Below are 18,275 nucleotides of genomic sequence, written 5' to 3' on the forward strand. Positions count from 1 at the left end.
AGTGAATTACATTCAGATTACCACTAGATTAGAAATAGAATAGTGTCAAAGCAGCAAAAAGAAACTCTCTTGCTCCCTCTCCTTAACACTTGAGGTCTATTGGAAATTATTTCATTCTTTGCTTCCCCAGTGCTCCAAATAGTCTGACATCCTCAGAACTGAATTTTCAGACCTGATTCCTACTGTGTGCTGCTTTTGTGGCTGTTTTCTTATACAGTTCACATTTGCAGCTTTCCAGATAAACTCATATGCTTCTACAATAACTGTCAATCTTTAAACTATTGCAAGGGTAGATACAATTACATTTCCCTCGATGTAAAGATAAAGAACATCAGACCGTCATTTCAGGGCTTGCTCACTGAGGGTGAGCCTACTTCTCCCTACTCTATTAGGGAACATGAAAAGCTGTGTGTACAGCCATAATATCAGAAACGGCTCCATGATTTCTACTGCACTTTCTTGTGAAAGACACAAGCTGGCCACTGTTGAAAGAGGAAGGAAGACAGATAGTCAGCCAGGCTGACCAATGGTTCTGCTGTCTGCAAACATTGGGAATTGTGTTGCTTAGCCACTGAAGGACACCAAATTGAAGATGGGCTGTCTAGTGCTTTTTATTCTGACAGTTTGTGTGGGTTTTTTTGGAAAGATATGTAGCCAGTTTTTTTCTGGATTTGAGAAGCTAGTTTCTCACAGATTTTTAAGAGGAACTTTTCTAGCTCCTTTGAAGATTACTCTAAATCAGCCTTTCTCAACCTTTTGACCCTGGAGGAAGCCTTGAAATATTTTTCAGGCCTTGGGGAACCCCTGCACATTCAGACTCTAATATAGGCCAGAAATTACAAACTTATTGTATTTGTTTCATTTGCAGGCCTGAATATATGCATGAACAGTGTTCTTAAACTAAAAATAAAGAATGAAACTTACCTCTTTAATGTGAAGTTGCCCAAATTTGAAATAATTTTTAAAATAAATCATGATCTCCCAGGGAATCCCTAGTGATGTCTCATGGAACCCTGGGGTTTCACGGAACCCTGGTTGAGAAAGCCTGCTCTAAGTCAAGCCTAGTGCCAGGGCTTCAGCTAGCAGCAAAGAGGGACCTAGTGGGTCATTTTCCCTCCCAGCTTTTTGGAATCTAGTTATGAAAGACCAAGAACAGCTTTACTGCTTGAAACAAAGAAATAGCATCCATAAAGACTGACAGATAGCATCATACAAGCCTAAGTTACTCAGCTCTGTGGCATGAATCCCCTCTTCTCCTGCAGAGACTCTTGCTGAGAGCCAGCAGTTCATTTCTTTCAAACACAGAAGACTGACTGATCAATTTTAAAGGCATAGTGCATATTTAAACAACCCAGATACCGCCCCCCCCCCGAAGGCAACAGCTGGGGGATGTAGCGGTTTTCTCACTCTTGTCCACTTGCTCCTCAGTTGAATCTCTTCTACCCATCTGATGTGTTCTGTGTCCTCTGCTGTTGCTCTTGAGTTTTGCAAGTCTTGATCCAACTCCGATTTATTTACCTGGTGAATTCTTGACTGAATTCTGCGTTTCATTGGTTAACTCTTGCCAGTCAAGTCTCCTGACACCTTGGTACCCCCAAGTTGATCCTACTTCCTGTTAGCTTCAGTTAACGGAAGCCCAGCTGGGCAAAGTGCTGCAGAAAAAAGAGTCTGGCATTTACTCCCTTTTACTTTTCCTTGCATTGCTAATAACAAGGCAGCAGGAGACGACGGCATCCCAGCTGAACTGTTCAAAATCTTGCAAGATGATGCTGTCAAGGTAATGCATGCTATATGCCAGCAAATTTGGAAAACACAAGAATGGCCATCAGACTGGAAAAAATCAACTTATATCCCCATACCAAAAAAGGGGAACACTAAAGAATGTTCAAACTATCGAACAGTGGCACTCATTTCACATGCCAGTAAGGTAATGCTCAAGATCCTGCAAGGTAGACTTCAGCAGTTCATGGAGCGAGAATTGCCAGATGTACAAGCTGGGTTTAGAAAAGGCAGAGGAACTAGAGACCAAATTGCCAATATCCGCTGGATAATGGAAAAAGCCAGGGAGTTTCAGAAAAACATCTATTTCTGTTTTATTGACTATTCTAAAGCCTTTGACTGTGTGGACCATAACAAATTGTGGCAAGTTCTTAGTGGTATGGGGATACCAAGTCATCTTGTATGCCTCCTGAAGAATCTGTATAACGACCAGGTAGCGACAATAAGAACAGACCACAGAACAACGGACTGGTTTAAGATTGGGAAAGGAATACGGCAGGACTGTATACTCTCACCCTACCTATTCAACTTGTATGCAGAACACATCATGCGACATGCTGGGCTTGAGGAATCCAAGGCTGGAGTTAAAATCTCTGGAAGAAACATGAACAATCTCAGATATGCAGATGATACCACTTTGATGGCTGAAAGCGAAGAGGAACTGAGGAGCCTTATGATGAAGGTGAAAGAAGAAAGTGCAAAAGCTGGCTTGCAGCTAAACCTCAAAAAAACCAAGATTATGGCAACCAGCTTGATTGATAACTGGCAAATAGAGGGAGAAAATGTAGAAGCAGTGAAAGACTTTGTATTCCTAGGTGCAAAGATTACTGCAGATGCTGACTGCAGTCAGGAAATCAGAAGACGCTTAATCCTTGGAAGAAGAGCAATGGCAAATCTTGATAAAATAGTTAAGAGCAGAGACATCACACTGACAACAAAGGCCCGCATAGTTAAAGCAATGGTGTTCCCCGTAGTAACATATGGCTGCGAGAGCTGGACCATAAGGAAGGCTGAGAGAAGGAAAATCAATGCTTTTGAACTGTGGTGTTGGAGGAAAATTCTGAGAGTACCTTGGACTGCCAGAAGATCAAACCAGTCCATCCTCCAGGAAATTAAGCCAGACTGCTCACTTGAGGGAACAATATTAAAGGCCAAACTGAAATACTTTGGCCACATAATGAGAAGACAGGACAGCCTGGAGAAGATGTTGATGCTAGGGAGAGTGGAAGGCAAAAGGAAGAGGGGCCGACCAAGGGCAAGATGGATGGATGATATTCTAGAGGTGACGGACTTGTCCCTGGGGGAGCTGGGGGTGTTGACAACCAACAGGAAGCTCTGGCATGGGCTGGTCCATGAAGTCACAAAGAGTCAGAAGCGACTAAACGAATAAACAACAACAACTTTTCCTTACTCAGAAATAGTCCTTCTCTTTTCTTTTAAAGAGAGAGAAAAAAAAGGCTACCAAGCTTTATCTCTTATTCCCTTATGTCTTTAGGTAACTGTTTTTCTTTTTCCATTTTTTCCTATGGGTGATACAGGTGCCAGCTTGCTTTATCTCAGCAGCTAGGATGAACTTCATGCCTTGGGTGACCCTGCTGGGAGTATGTACTCTTGCAGTATACTCCCAGTATTCTTTGCTCATTCTTTCCAGGAACACTCCCCACTCATCCCCATGATGAGTCAGCAAAACAGGACTTTTAGGCTGCTTCAATCAAGTAAATCTAACTATTTTAGATTTTTACCTCTTTACTTTCATTTCTTCCTTGGGAATATAGCCCCTCCTACTTCTGAAGCTTCTGTTTCAATGTCTCTATCAAGTCTAAAAGCAGATACCCTAAACCTAACTCTGAGGATACTATTTCCTCTGGTTCTTAAAGATAAGCTAGTTATAGGCCTGTGAAAACAGGAGTTAACATCCTTATTCTGATCAGTTTGTATCAGATTTTAATTCCTTGAATTGTTTCTCAACTTTAATGCAATCTTCTGGATTGCACAGAATGTTGTTGATGAATATTACTATGGTTTGCTGAGCTCAAAACTGCATAGTTAAAAGCCATTCTTCTTGCATTTCTTCCCCATTTTTTAGATGTCCCTGACCCACCACGAGACCTCCACCTCTCCGAGAAACAGGCGAGAAATATTAGGTTATCTTGGAATCCTGGAAGTATTAACAATAGCCCAATTAATGGTAAGAAGGATTCTTCTGCCATCATCTGGCTTTTATAAGGCACAAGTAAATGATTAGCCTTGAATAAACCATATATCCTAAATGAAAGCACTGCATAATTAATTTATTGTTGATGGTCTTTGTTGTTAATCATCTTTTTCTGTTCTCACCAGCCTGGTTCCAAGGTTGTTTGCTTCCTTAATTCACTTGCTTTGCTTATTGTGTCTTTTCTTCATGTCCTTTCTAGAATCTATTGTGGAATTTGAAGAAAACCAATGGGAACCTAGAAAGTGGCAGGAATTAATTAGGCTTCCAGGGAATGATACTACAGTTGTTTTATCACTGGTCCCTTATGTAAATTACCAGTTCCGTGTTATATCTGTCAATGCAGTTGGGAGAAGTAAGCCCAGCGAACCATCAGAACGATATGAGACACCTCCAGCTGGTATATATTGTTAATTGCTTTTTGTACATAATTATAATGCAGACAAGGAACAGGGTATACTGATATGTAATACACCTAATATATAATCAGAATGTTTCTTTACTTTCGTTACTTTGCATTTGAAAATTAGATTTTTGGGGGGCGAGGGTGGGGTAAACTTCTTTGGCTTTTTTGTTAGTTAGCCTTTTTTACCTTCTTGAGAATTCTGTTAATTATGAATCTAGGTTTGAGTGTGTTTTAATGCTTTTTACATTTCTGGTTGTCACTCTCAGAAAAGGGTATCACTGAGCTGGAAAGGAACATTAAAAAGGGGCAGTCAAGTAAGTGCAGTGGAAGACTGGTGTTGTCATGAGCACTGACGGTGAGCAGGAGGGGGGCCCTATCCAGGGGGGAAAACACATGAGTAGTAGAGAGAATTTGAGCTGTCATTCAAAGAGGCACAGAACAGACCTGCCTTGACTTTTGGGGTTTATCTGTATGGGTTTTCTCAAGCTTCTTCAGTTTGGTAGGATTTCTGTCTACTGTAGCAGTAATAAAACACTAGAGACCTATTCCTCATCTCGATGCTTATCAGGACATCAATCCTAACAAACTGAAGAAGCGTGAGAAAACCCATACAGAGAAACCCCAAAAGTCAAGGCGGGTCTGTTCTGTGTCTCTTTGAATGACAGCTCAAATATTCGCTACTACGCATGTGTTTCCCCCCCTGGATAGGGCCCCCCTCCTGCTCACCATCAGTGCTCATGACAGGTGTTTTCCAAATGATCCATTTAACCAGGAGCATCTCATATAATAAATGAGTGTACCAGAAAGCAGTAGGAAAGACTTTATAGGCTACAGATCCTTCCACAGCAAATTTGTTAGAATTTTTAAAGCTTAAAGAAAGACATACAATTTAGAAAGTAAGTGAGTCTCCTACCTAACTTTTTTTTTTTTCTGGGAAAAGATAAATCCTAGGTAGACTTTATTGCTGCTAGCATTCATCCTACTATTAATCTGAAGAAGCAAACCATATTAAATTCATTTCCAGTAGGATTGTAACACAATTTACTTTAATCTCAGCTTGATACTCTGGTTTTATATACACAAAGAGTCCTAATTAAATGAAAAAAGACATTGTTCTTCTTTTCTTTCTGTTCTACATGCATTTCCATGAACTGATTTGCTTTGAAGAGGTCCTAGGATGTTCTGAATAGAATACCCAATTAAGTTAAACTTCCTACAAAAGCTAATGTAATATGTTTCAAATTTAGTCTCACCTTTCTTTACATAGGCATGATTTTTGAATATGACTTGTAAAAACATTAATAATAAGTTTTATTAGATCATTATTTCTGTTCACAACCATTTTTTCTTCGTATAACATGAAATATCTGGTTGCTGAAAACAGATGTCTTGAAAGACGTACCGATTTATACTCCCCTGACAATTGTTAGTGTTGGTTTTGTATTTTCCCCAGCTTTCCAGTTTTATGCCTTATATTAATGATATACCTCCTGTTTCCCCAGTCCCACTGGGACATCTCTTTAGAATAATCCCAGTAACATCTGCTGCTTTGTGAAATTGCCATTTTGTTCTAAACCTATCATTTTCATAAAAATGCCTAAACCCATATCCTTTGCATGTTTTTTTTTTTCTCTTTTCACTGCACTCTTCAGAGTTTTGTGACATGATTTTCAAGTATAAATGATGCACAAAAAGATATAGTGGGTGTAGGTAGGCAAGCAAACACGCTGTTGGAAAAATCACTTGCAGAAGTACGCATTCTAGGGGAAAAAAAAGTTCAAAATATACCTATTAGAAGAAATGCAAATTAGCACAGATGCTGATATTGAGGTTTGGTGAATTGCAATTTGCAAACTGATTTCTTGAAGAATGAATATCTCTATCATCTATCTATCATCTGAATTTTAAAGATAATTAATTTTAATCAATAATTATATATTTTTTTTCCTGGCTAGCCCTGTCCAAATCTGAACATGGTATGCTTGCTTGCCACAAACATATTTATTGGGGGAGGGAGAGGAATCTTCAAGATTAGTTTTAGTTGGAGTTGTCAAATTGATTGTGATGGGATATAAACACAATAAATAAAAGAACACATATTTGGGCATTGTGTAGGATTTTTGTCTTTTTTTAAAAAAAAATCTTCATTTTGAGTTTGCCACCTTAAATGTTGTATTCTTCTTGGATATATTTTTAACGGGGGGAGTTGAATAAAGATTGCTTAACTGAATTATTCTTACGTTGCATTTTATTCCTATATAGCTCCAGACAAGAACCCAGAAAACATCAGAATTGAAACTTCCAAACCACACGAGATGAACATGACATGGGAGGTAACACCTTTATATAAAAGGTTATGCACCCAATTGTTATGATATCTCACACAGCTTTTGAATAAGCCCCAGTATACACAATGGGACATAACATACATAGCGCTTGACTGAATATATATAAATCAGGGTTAAAGGAAATGCTTTAAAACAGCAATGGCAGGGTACCATAAAAGATGAAATTGTCACTTTTTAAAATTCATGCTAAAATTCTACCTTGCATTTCTTTTCTATTATTTTCTTGCCAACAATTCTAAGTTTTAAATTTGTCTTGAAAATTATTTGGAGGTCACTAAGAAGGGGTGAAATTCATATTTATTTGAAGGAAAGAATGCTGCTTTGGATTTTCTCTTCCCTCAATAATAATTTTAGAGGAGCATGCCTCATTAAATACAAAAATTCCTGGATGAAAATTAGAAAGAAAACTCGTAATATTGTGCTGTGCCTTTTAGTCATATTAGTGTGCATCATTACTATGGCTCCTGAACTAACATGTCCCGCCAGCGCGGTACATGCCTTCTAGCCTATGAATTGTAAAATTGGTTAACTATTTTGCATTTATTCTCTCAGTGTACTGTTATGTTTTCCTGAATTTTCTGAATGAACTAATGTTGCTGGTTATTCATACAAAGTTCCAAAAAGCCCTTAAAACCTGCATTTGGCCCCAGGCCTAGGGGTAATGTGTTGGGGAAGGGCAGGCTGCTATACTTTGTTTTAATGATTGTTTCTAGTCTGGGCAGTCTTGTCTCATTTTGTTTATGCTTTTAATTGTTTTAATTTAGTAATTGATTTTATTTATTTATTTTTTTAAAGCATTATCAATTGTTCAAGACTTACATTTAGGGGTGTCCATGAACAATGTCAAAATGTTGGGAGCCACCAGGTGATTTAAGCCCTGCTCCTTTTTGCACATGTGCAATAAGTGCAACACACATTTAAAAATATGGGGTTTCATTTACTTAATCATCCACCCATTTCAACATAATTAATTCCCCTGCAGATAAATAACTTAACATTCATTTTTGTGATATAAGCTAAGGTTTCTTCCCTGAAGAATTGTACTTTTTTAGCATTTGCCTTGAAGTTTCAGATGATGATGATGATGACGACAACAACATCTGATTAATTTTGACTTTCTTTGCAGCCATTAAAGGCCATGGAGCATAATGGACCTGGTCTGGAATACAAAGTGAACTGGAAACAGCAGGATACTACTGAATGGGAAGAAGAAACAGTGCAAAAACATTTCCTAGTATTGCAGAACACCCCTACTTTTGTACCTTATGATATAAAAGTCCAGGCAATGAATAAGTATGGATCTGGCCCTGAACCTAATATAATAACTGGATATTCAAGTGAGGACAGTAAGTAATGGCTGGAGGGGGGGTGGATATACAAAGAATCTTATATAAATGGTTTTTCAAACCCAGTGCTGAAAGGAGAACTGATGAAAATTATATTCTGGATAAATATACCTCTATGCTATGTTTTCATAGGATTAATGTTCTGCCATGCAGGGGATAATATTAGTAACCTTGGGGAGTTGTTTGAAATCTTGTCCTTTCTGTGGGTTTATCATCAGAAGTGGCAGACATTGTCCCTTCGAACATAAAACATAACAAGAGACCTGATGGATCAGGACACAGACCCATCTAATAAAGTATTCTGTGTCACACGGTGACCAACTATATGCATTTGGGAGCTCACAAGCCTGAACTGGAAGGGGAAAGCCCTTCCACTATTGTTTCTAGCAACCATTACTTGACACATATTGCCCATGATTCAAGAGGTAGTGAATAGCCATCAATAGTAGTCTCTTGATTGTCCGTGAACCTGTATAGCCTCTTCTAAAGCTATCTATTGTCATAATTGCAGGCAACAATTTCAACCTTTCCCTTTCCCTTTCCCTTTCCCTTTCCCTTTCCCTTTCCCTTTCCCTTTCCCTTTCCTTACACACACACACACACACACGCACACACACAAATTCCCACTCCTGCAAGAGGTGGAAGAACAGCAGACAAAGAGCCTGAAGATAGTATTGTATTATCATATCCCGTGGAATGTCATAGAATGACTCCGTGAAATAACATTAGATTTAATAACATAGCTTAACTAACAAGGATTTCTGGGAAAGAAAAGATGCTTTCCTTCTTTCTCTTCCATCCTGAGGAGAAAAAGAAGAACGAAAAAGAAGGTAGCCTAATGGAAGTCAAACTAATAAATGTCCAATGGCCTGGAAGATAAGCGTTTAGCATTTCAACATATTCTGACAAAAGGGAGAACATATAAAAACACAGTATTAATGACCTCAGTGTTTGCAAGAGTATGGACAATAGTTAGGAAAAAGAAATAGACAGGGTCTCGAGAAGATTCACACCCGCTTAGAAGGCATAAAACTCTGGTTAGTAATTGGTGGGGGAATGCAAATGGGACGTTGTAGGGGAGGCAGAGTTGGTTGGCTTGAAGCTGAACTCCAGACCTGAACATTTTGTTGCAGGTCCTACTTGTAGTTCATAAAGCCCAGTTCTGTTTAGATTTGTTCCAAGGTATGTCCCACTAAGTTCAGTTGGAGTAAATCCCAGCTCAATGTGCCTAGCCCTGTAGCTCTAACATATGACATAGATTAAGGCTTAGACTGGATACTGTAACATCTAAATTTTATGGACATATGATTATATGTGTGGCTTTTCATTGTACTGGCCCATCATTTTAAATCCAGGTTATCAAGTGGATGCCACAGGCCTAAATCTAAACCCAAAGAGTCCCACCTCCATTTATTAATGAACTAATGAAGTGTGGGGGAAATGGCATATCTATCATCACAGAATGGCCTGGAGTACGGTGTGAAATTCTAGTCCATTAACCCTCATTCACTTCTAAAAGAGATCCTCTGAGATTGGGGATGATTGAACATTATATTAAACTTATAATTCATGTAAGCACAAAGTAAAAACCTACTACATGTGTATGCTGAATATAGTGTATCAGAGACATGTCATCTTCCTTTGTTTTCAGTTCCAGAAGCAGCTCCTTCAAATGTAATTGTGCATGTCATCAACAGTACTCTGGTGAAAGTCATCTGGTCTACAATTCCTAAAGATCGGGTTCGGGGGCACCTTAGAGGATATAAGGTGGGTATGGTTCTCCCACCTCCCCCCTAGCTTCTTTCCTTACCTTGACTCTTAAATTATCAATATGTTTTTTGTAAAATGTTTGAACATCAGTTTAACCAGATCAGTAAAAGAACTAGAGGCTGCATTTCTACAATATGCAAGCCTATTTATTTAATGTTAACCTTTGGCTAGGGTGTTTGTGTGTATGTGTGTGTGTGTGCATGTGTTGGTGATTTAGTGATGTGAATGCAGTCAAAGAGTCTGCTCCCTGCTTCAAAAATTCAAACAAGCATCCCTTCTACAGGTCAACTGGTGGAAAATTCGAAACCGCCTGGATGAAAAAAACCATCACCCCGAGAAACACTCCTTGACGTTTAAAGCTGACCGAAATGATGGAATGATTCCTGGCCTAGAGCCTTTTAGTGTATACCACTTAACCGTCTTGGCTTTTAATTCCAAAGGAAATGGACCTGAAAGCATTGCATATGAATTCCAAACCCCAGAGGGAGGTAAAGGGGGAGAAAGGGGGAAATAGGAAAAAGTAGCCAGCCTTCTCCCTTTGTAGATGACTTGGTTGTGCTGTCGTTTTCCCTGTGTCTGGGCATTCTCACAATCAGATATATCAAATTAATACCTGATTATTAGCAGGAATGATTATCAACTTAATCCCTACAATAATATATTCATTAGACCTACTAGAGATGTTATTATTGTGCTTAAGTGCATTGTTTTTATCCTTCCTTGGAATGTTTTAACAACATAATGGATACATATCAGTCAGAAATTAGATAAAATCTCTGATGAATTACAAAAGCTGTCAGTGCAGTCAGACATTCACTGTTAGAAGCTGTGAGATACTAGCTAAGGCATATGCCCTACTTTCACATAGTTTCCCTGTTATCTTAGAAGCAACTCATTCCTTCTTGGGTGCAGATTCAAGAGCCCATAAAGCCATGCTGAGGGATGGCAGAAGGAGGTAGAAAGATTGTCTAGCTTCAGTTCAAACAAGAGAAGAATTGGAGAACGAGGAAGTACAAATCTCTCATGTTTTCTCCACTTCTTAGAAGTCCCCAAAACTGATTCTGTAAAACCCATTCTGTAATTTGGTGAATGAAATCCTCTGATAAAATAGGATTTATCTTTCAAAAGCTGAATACTTAGGTTGGCTCTCAAACAGAGGTTGGAATATTAAAATGTTCCAAACTAGTCCAAATTGAATCTTAGAAACCTGAAAAAAAGCCATGTGCCTTTTACAGAATTGGTTTACAGAACGTAATCAATAAAGTATATGTTGGAGAGTTGTCTGCGTTTTCAATTATATGTGGAGATGAGCTGAGTGACTAGGATTTACTTGCTTCATTTTATTTTATATTTTATTTATTTTTTTTTTTTTAAAAAAAGATTTATATGGCTGCCCATCTTAAAACACAGCTCTGGGCAGCTCACAACAACAATTTTTAGATAAATGTATATAGAGATATACTTGCCATACTGCCCAGCTGGACAGATTTTATATGAATAAATGAATAAAGGTGTATTCATGATTGATCCTTACATATGTATTTTACAGTCCCGGAAAAACCACACTTTCTAAAGATACTAAACTCTGATAAAGACTCAGTAACATTGTCATGGGGGCCACCGAAGAAACCAAATGGCCTTATTACCGGATACGTGTTGCAGTACCAGATGAGTAAGTAAATGAATAGTCTACTTTGGGTTAAGGGTTTAAAAACATAAGGCAGATCCCTTTTAGCTGATGTCAGAATATGATGGAAAGGGTTTCCTCACTTACTTTTGGACAGGACAGCCCTTTCCTAACTACTGTTTTTTTTTTTTTTTTTTGATAATAATACAGAACTCATGATTCAATTCTAATTGGGCAGAATCACAGCAGAGCCATTAAAGGCTCCTAACTTTTCCCCTATAAATCAAGCATTGTTTTTATTGTCTTTAAGGATTAGCAGGCTGAACGTATGAAGTGATGACTTGACAATAGACACTTCAGCCTGATTTAGCTTGGTATTTGTTTGCCTTTGCTTTTTTACTGCATCTCAGGGCAAAATTATCTTACTGAAGCCCTGCACCATCTTTATAGAGTTGATTTCACTGGCCACAAAGAGTTTCTCTTTCTTTCCAATCCATAGTTTCACAACTAGCAAAGGGAAATAGATATGTTAGCTCGTAGTGGGAGAAGAATTGTAGAATATGGAGTTAATTGTACATTTTCTTAAAAAACAACAACAACATGAAAAGGTGAAAAATCCCCCCCAAATTAATTCTTTTTCTACATTTTTAAAATAGTAATATGTATATGTATACAGTATGTATATGCACACACACTCACAAACACACCGCTACGTACAAGAATATATATATGAATTTCATTATATATATATTTTCTCTTTAAAAACAGTATGCTTAGTATAAACTATATCCAAAAGCAGGTGTTATGGTAACCTTCCAAGATTTTCCAATCTACATGATCCCACTCTTATTGATAGAACATTGAGAGATCAAGTTAATCTGATTTTTTTTAGTGGATTGTAGTTGTACCTCCATGACGGAAAAAAAAAAAAAAAGCATAGACATGGACAATAGGCATTTGTGGTTTTCCTTTTGTATTTAGTGGTGCAATTTATTGAATTTAAATTAAAATGAAAACATACTGGGGAAGAGCTAAGTAGATAATGGCCTTGGATTCTGATTTTAGGCAAACATCCTAGGCTCGGTAGGCAAGTTTCCAGAACTGTATTATGATTTTTTTTTAAAATATATACACACACACACACACTGTATATTTATTCAGGTTCATGTTCTTTTCACAGCAAAAGCTTCACTAGATTTTTTGTTGTTGTTGTTTCATAGTTATTAAGCCTATGTATGACACAAAGTGTTTTATGTTAAACATTGGTGAAGCACAGAAATGGTATATGAGATACGCTTTTAACAAATGAACTTATTTCTAATGTTGATGTCTGACTAAATGGTATCTGCTTCTTTTGTTTTTCAGTTAATGAAACTGATAACATTGGGCCCTTGCATGAAATCAGTATTACCAACTCATCATCATTAAGCTTCAGATTGTCCAATCTAAGCCTCAGCACAAAGTATAAATTCTATGCAAGGGCTTGTACAGTTGAAGGATGTGGGAAACCTATTACAGAGGAAGGAATAACAACAAACCAAGGCAGTAAGTTAAAAGCAGGGCTGCATTTCTACAAATTTAATCTTAATCTTAACATTTGAATATTTGAATCAAAGGAAAATTAATCAGAAGGAGAGGGAATAATGCTTATCCTTAAAAGGCTGATACTTAAGGCTTCAGAAGGTTGCATATCATTATCTGCTAAAAATATTTCTCATCAACTATTCTGTCTTTTTCTTTTCTCTGAATATTTGCAAAATAGCTTCCTGTGATAGTTTTGTATTATCACACTATTACTTGTAAACTTGTTAAGAATATAAGCAGTTCAATACCATGAGTTAAATAGGGCAGTGCAAAGCTAGAAAGCACTGTTTCAATTCAACAAAGCAAGAAACGAAACACTCCTCAAAGATCCTTCATGCAAGAATGATCTTGTCACTTACATAAGATCCAAAAGAAGCATCATGTTGCTTCACTATAAGTGGGGTCCCCTTCCTTCTAAGATCCAAGGAAGCACCCATATTGCTTCACTGCCTTCCGTTTCAGAGCTACTCTCGTTTTTCCTCCAGAGATCACATGTTATAGGAGAAGGCTGAGAAAAGCCTTCTTCAGCACATGCTGCAGGAGAAGTCTTAAAACAGCTTTCCCTTGAAGTGTTGGCCATGGAGCCTCCAAGGTTGGAAAGTTCTGGTTGAAACTCCATAAAATTGCATACCAAGGATTGCCCAGGATGGGTGACTCCAGTGCAAACTGCAGGAATGTACAAACAGTACATGCTGGGGCTGGCCCACTCAAACCTTACCTTTCAGGAGGTTTGATTCAGCAAAGTGGATTAGGTCATCTCCACAATCCAGATCACATCCTTAAGCAAATCTGTGTAACTTCACACAATCATATAAGAGTCTTGGTAATAAAGGGGTAAAAGATACCACACAAGTCTATTATTATAATCATCAAAAATATAATTACATTTAATTTGACAATATTTGCTGCAACAGAGCACTGCTTTTAATACAGATGTGGTTAAATTTGAAGCCTATTTTCAGTTGCAACTATTTCCACTGTAACATTCAGGGGTTCACTAGATGAACCATTTAATTTCCAATCAAAGCCCCATTAGTACAATTACATCAATCATTTGGCTAAAATATGATCAGATGAATAGCTTGGGTAGCTTACAACTCCATCCATAAATCTGAAGAACCAACTAGATATTAATTGGTAAAATTAAGTGAGATTGGCACGCCAATTTGCCAGAGGGAATGAGCTAAGTAGAAAATGCTCAAGCTCATCAGTGTGAATAACATGTAATAGCAGTGTTGACAGGGAAAAATCAAATATTTTCTTGCACTTAATAGGTTATCTAATTAGAATGGGGTACATTCCATTTAAATCAGAAACTGGGACTGTGGGATACCTACCCATGCTGCTTTAGACAAGAGATAATGCCTTTGAAGTTTTGTTATAAAACACTATAATTCTTTTTCTCTGTGGAAGATTTAGTTGAATTTTTCAAGCAGGATCAGCACATCAATATTAGCACATAAGAACAGTGGTTGCTTTTGGGTTTGACTGATTGATTGAACTATGATTTATTTGTTCTATAGACCAGATAGGCATGCCATATTCTGGACTGGGTAGATTAACTTGTGGGAATGATAGTAGGATAATCCAACATTTTGGCAACAGTGTGATGGAGCTGCTGGTAAGGCAAATGCTATTTTAAGATGTTTTAACAGGGGCATAGAGTCCAAATCACAACAGTAATTGTCCCACTCTGCTTTAACTTGGTAAGGCCCCACTTGAAATACTGTGTCCAGTTCTCAGCACCACAGCTTAAAAAGGCTATTGACAACCAGAACAAGTTCAGAGTAGGGCTACCAGGAGACTGAAGGGACTGAAAACCAAGTCCTCTGAGGAATGGTTAAAGGTACTGAATACATTTAATCTGCAAAGGAGAAGTTCAAGTAGAGGTATGATAGCTGACTTCAGATATTTGGGCCAGGCATTTGGGCCAGGCAGTTGGTAAGCTCTGTTGGTGATGTGGCTTTTTGTTTTGAGGGTTACTGTTTAACTGGGCATGGTGTGTTTATATTGTTATGGTAGTTTTAATCTTTTTACACGACCCAGAGTCACTGTTGTGAGATGAGTGGCTCTATATATCAGACAGACAGACAGACAAGGATTGTGATGTAGAGGAGGGAGTGGACATCTCTCTTGCCCCAGAGGGCAGGACCAGAACCAGTAGGTTAAAACTATAGGGAAGTAAGTTCAGGTTAGATATTAGAAGAAAATTCCTGAAAATAACAGCTATCAACTGGGGAATAGGTTGCCTTGTGAAGTAGTATGTTCCTCTTCACTGGATGTCTTCAGACAGAGGCTGGATAGCTAAGTCTCCAAAATGCTTTAGCAGATCATCCACTGAGCAGGCCACCAGATTAGATGACCACTCTGGAACAGTCTAACATTCTGTGATCTTTCAACAAAGAAACAAAAAAGGAAATGTAGCACGTATAGAACTTATAGTCGGGAAAGTAAGCTATTCGTGCCACTGCTGTGAAATTAAGAAATAAGGCATAGGTAACCAGATAACAAAACTGTCACTTGATTCTATTTAACTTATCTCTATTTGGACATTAATCCTTTGATATGAAATTATGGAGTTCTTTCTTTTATATTCCAAATCTCTGCAGAGCATGTTAGAACCTTTTCCCTTCAGCTAACCATCCTATGCTACAGTGTATCACTACTATTTCCACTACAGTTTTGACTACCATATTTCAGTCTCACAGATTCTTGGCTGGCAAGTCAAGTCTGAAATTGTCTTAGTGATTTGAGGAGAAATGAATTTGGGTTCTGCATTCTGAGTCCCCAGAATCATTATCTTTTACTCTTCTGAACTATTACAGTTACTTTAGAAGGCAAGAATTATGCTAGAACAGAATCTGAATTATTTTTGAACCTCCTACACATTCTGCAAATTCTCTGTAAATGGAGAACATGAGACAAGGCCTGACAGTGTCTTCTTGTCCAAGAATACTGTCTCCATTATGTATACACAAAGTAATAAACTGAACATCTTGGTGCTGAAATTAAAATGAGAAGGTCTGCAACTCACTTTCTCCTCAAAAATGTAAAGAGACTGGGCAGGGATGTCTTTATAAGCAGAAAGGATTTTGTCATTGCCCATCAAGGGCCTCATCTGGGTTCAAATGAGTAGCTCCTTACCTTCTAAAATGTAATAGGTGGGGCATCTTGGGGCATCTCTGTATTAGATGTCATGTTCAAGTAAGTTTTTCACAAAATCACCAAGAATATATATGATCTCCTTTAAACAAATATTAAAGATGTACAGTATCTGAAAGGTTGCAATTCGGAAAAGACTATTATGTCTTAAAATCTGCAAAAAAAATTGTTTCCGTTATGAACAATGGGAAAAAAAGTATCAGAAACAGGCAAGATTATATCTCTAAATTGAGTCCAAGTATGGATTCATTCTGGGTCTCCAAGCTTAGGAGGTTCCCTATCAAATGCAATGAAAGACGTTGAGCTGAATATTTTTTTCCCCTTACTCATAGCCCTAATAAGTACCAGAAAAGTCTGTATTAACTTTTCATTTGTTGCATTAAGTTGTTAATCAAAACATTTTGTGATAAATATGCATCTTAACACATACCTGGGAGAAATAGTAAAATTGTCCATTATTGAGTTAAGTTTATTCTATTGTCTCCAAAGTATCATTTATTTTTGTAGTCTCCAACTCAAAAGAAATCTGGAACTTCAATTCAGCATTTAATGTTTATATGGGTCCCTTGATATAACACAAAAATGAGGAAAGCTGGTGGCCTGTTGATTTTATTATTAGTTCTCGCTTGCTGGATATTAAAAACAAAAATTAACCTAACTGCTTTTGGTTTTCTTAAACTAATAGCTATAGCTCAGAGATCTTTAATATATCCTCTATAAATATTTTGTTACTGTATGTATTTCCTTTTACTTTTTAAAGTTCATTTTTCTTTCCAAACTACGATTGCATACTACAGTGCATACACACACACACTATTCATCTTCTTCAGGCACCAAGTATACAGTGGCTCTAAAATGAAGTCCCAGTGGATTTATACATTAATCAAATCTTTGCACAGATCTTATAGGGGGAAAAATGTCTGAATATTAATGTGATTTTTTTATAAAAACCAAAAGCCTGTACCAAAATCTCCTTATCCAGCAGTTACTATTAATTGGATATCTGTTGCACAGCAGACTTGTTTCTGTTTTATTAAGTCTTTAAACAGCCTTGTATCCTTTTCTTTTCTTTTTGTTTGGCTTCATTAGGACTTCAGTAAGAGTGAGGCAGGGAAAGCTCAAACCATTGTAGCTTTTTTCTGGGCATTTCAAACCAAGCACTTCACTGCTGCTCCAAAATCTTTCTATATATTTTAATGAGGGAAGGGGTCCTCCTCCAATTCAGGAGCTAGTACTTCCAAACTTGGAGGACATGATGGAAGGAGGGAGAATGCTGGCAGAGGGACATTATTAGATACAACCTTCTACAAACATCATACTGATTGGAAGTTTTACTGCTACAATTGGCAGTCAGACCCTGTGTCCGTAGGGTTGCCATGTTAAGGAAATTTCCGAACCAGTTTTAGGAGACTGGGGTGAAGGAAAATAAGATGAAGTTCCACTGTGTGAACAGAAGTTGACTCACAAAGTATGCCATGGAGAATAGAGTGCAGTGCAGAAATCTCAAACGAACAAAAATTTACTCCTTGGATCTTTGACTATAAACAGAAAGATGAATGGCAAAATTTGAACCCCACAGGATAGACTGAACAAGGGAAGTACTCAAATACGGAGACTCTTATCCTGTAGCTCCTAAAATACCGTATTGCCTTTAGATGTATTTTGGTCATCCCAGAATGTGCAAATCATGTAGCCCAGATGCCACATGCATCTTGCCATTATCCCTTTTCTGGCCCTGAAAGCCTCTAACTCTTAACCTAGAATGTATAGATGAGAAGCGTTGGTCCCTTTTTACATTATTTTGGAATTCTGTGCAGGATTAGGTGGTAAATGGGTGCTTTAAAACTCTGCAAGGCTTAAGGAATCAATTTTATCCCTTAAAATATCTGAATTTCCACTAAAATGAATCCTAGCCCAGCGCACTTCTAATATATAACTTTTGACATGAATAAAGCCTGGTGTAGCCCTTGAGTGATGGAAGAGATCTCTTCTTGTTCACTTTTGTACATGAACTAGTTGTGTCATCTTGTTCTTTGCGTTA

At 37.7% G+C, this 18,275-nt stretch overlaps 1 protein-coding gene across 1 annotated transcript in view; it reads left to right on the forward strand.

The window, feature by feature from the left end:
* Positions 1 to 18,275, forward strand: part of CHL1 (cell adhesion molecule L1 like) — an 88,283-nt gene that overhangs the window by 56,249 nt on the left and 13,759 nt on the right. Inside the window, exons 15-22 of the mRNA XM_063291600.1 lie at positions 3,866 to 3,967; positions 4,194 to 4,391; positions 6,660 to 6,730; positions 7,872 to 8,091; positions 9,743 to 9,858; positions 10,145 to 10,349; positions 11,411 to 11,533; positions 12,854 to 13,033. Of these exons, the coding sequence (XP_063147670.1) occupies positions 3,866 to 3,967; positions 4,194 to 4,391; positions 6,660 to 6,730; positions 7,872 to 8,091; positions 9,743 to 9,858; positions 10,145 to 10,349; positions 11,411 to 11,533; positions 12,854 to 13,033 (1,215 nt within the window). The remainder of the gene's footprint in view (positions 1 to 3,865; positions 3,968 to 4,193; positions 4,392 to 6,659; positions 6,731 to 7,871; positions 8,092 to 9,742; positions 9,859 to 10,144; positions 10,350 to 11,410; positions 11,534 to 12,853; positions 13,034 to 18,275) is intronic.

The sequence above is a fragment of the Candoia aspera genome, chromosome 2 (assembly GCF_035149785.1).
Source record: "Candoia aspera isolate rCanAsp1 chromosome 2, rCanAsp1.hap2, whole genome shotgun sequence".
Taxonomy (NCBI): domain Eukaryota; kingdom Metazoa; phylum Chordata; class Lepidosauria; order Squamata; family Boidae; genus Candoia; species Candoia aspera.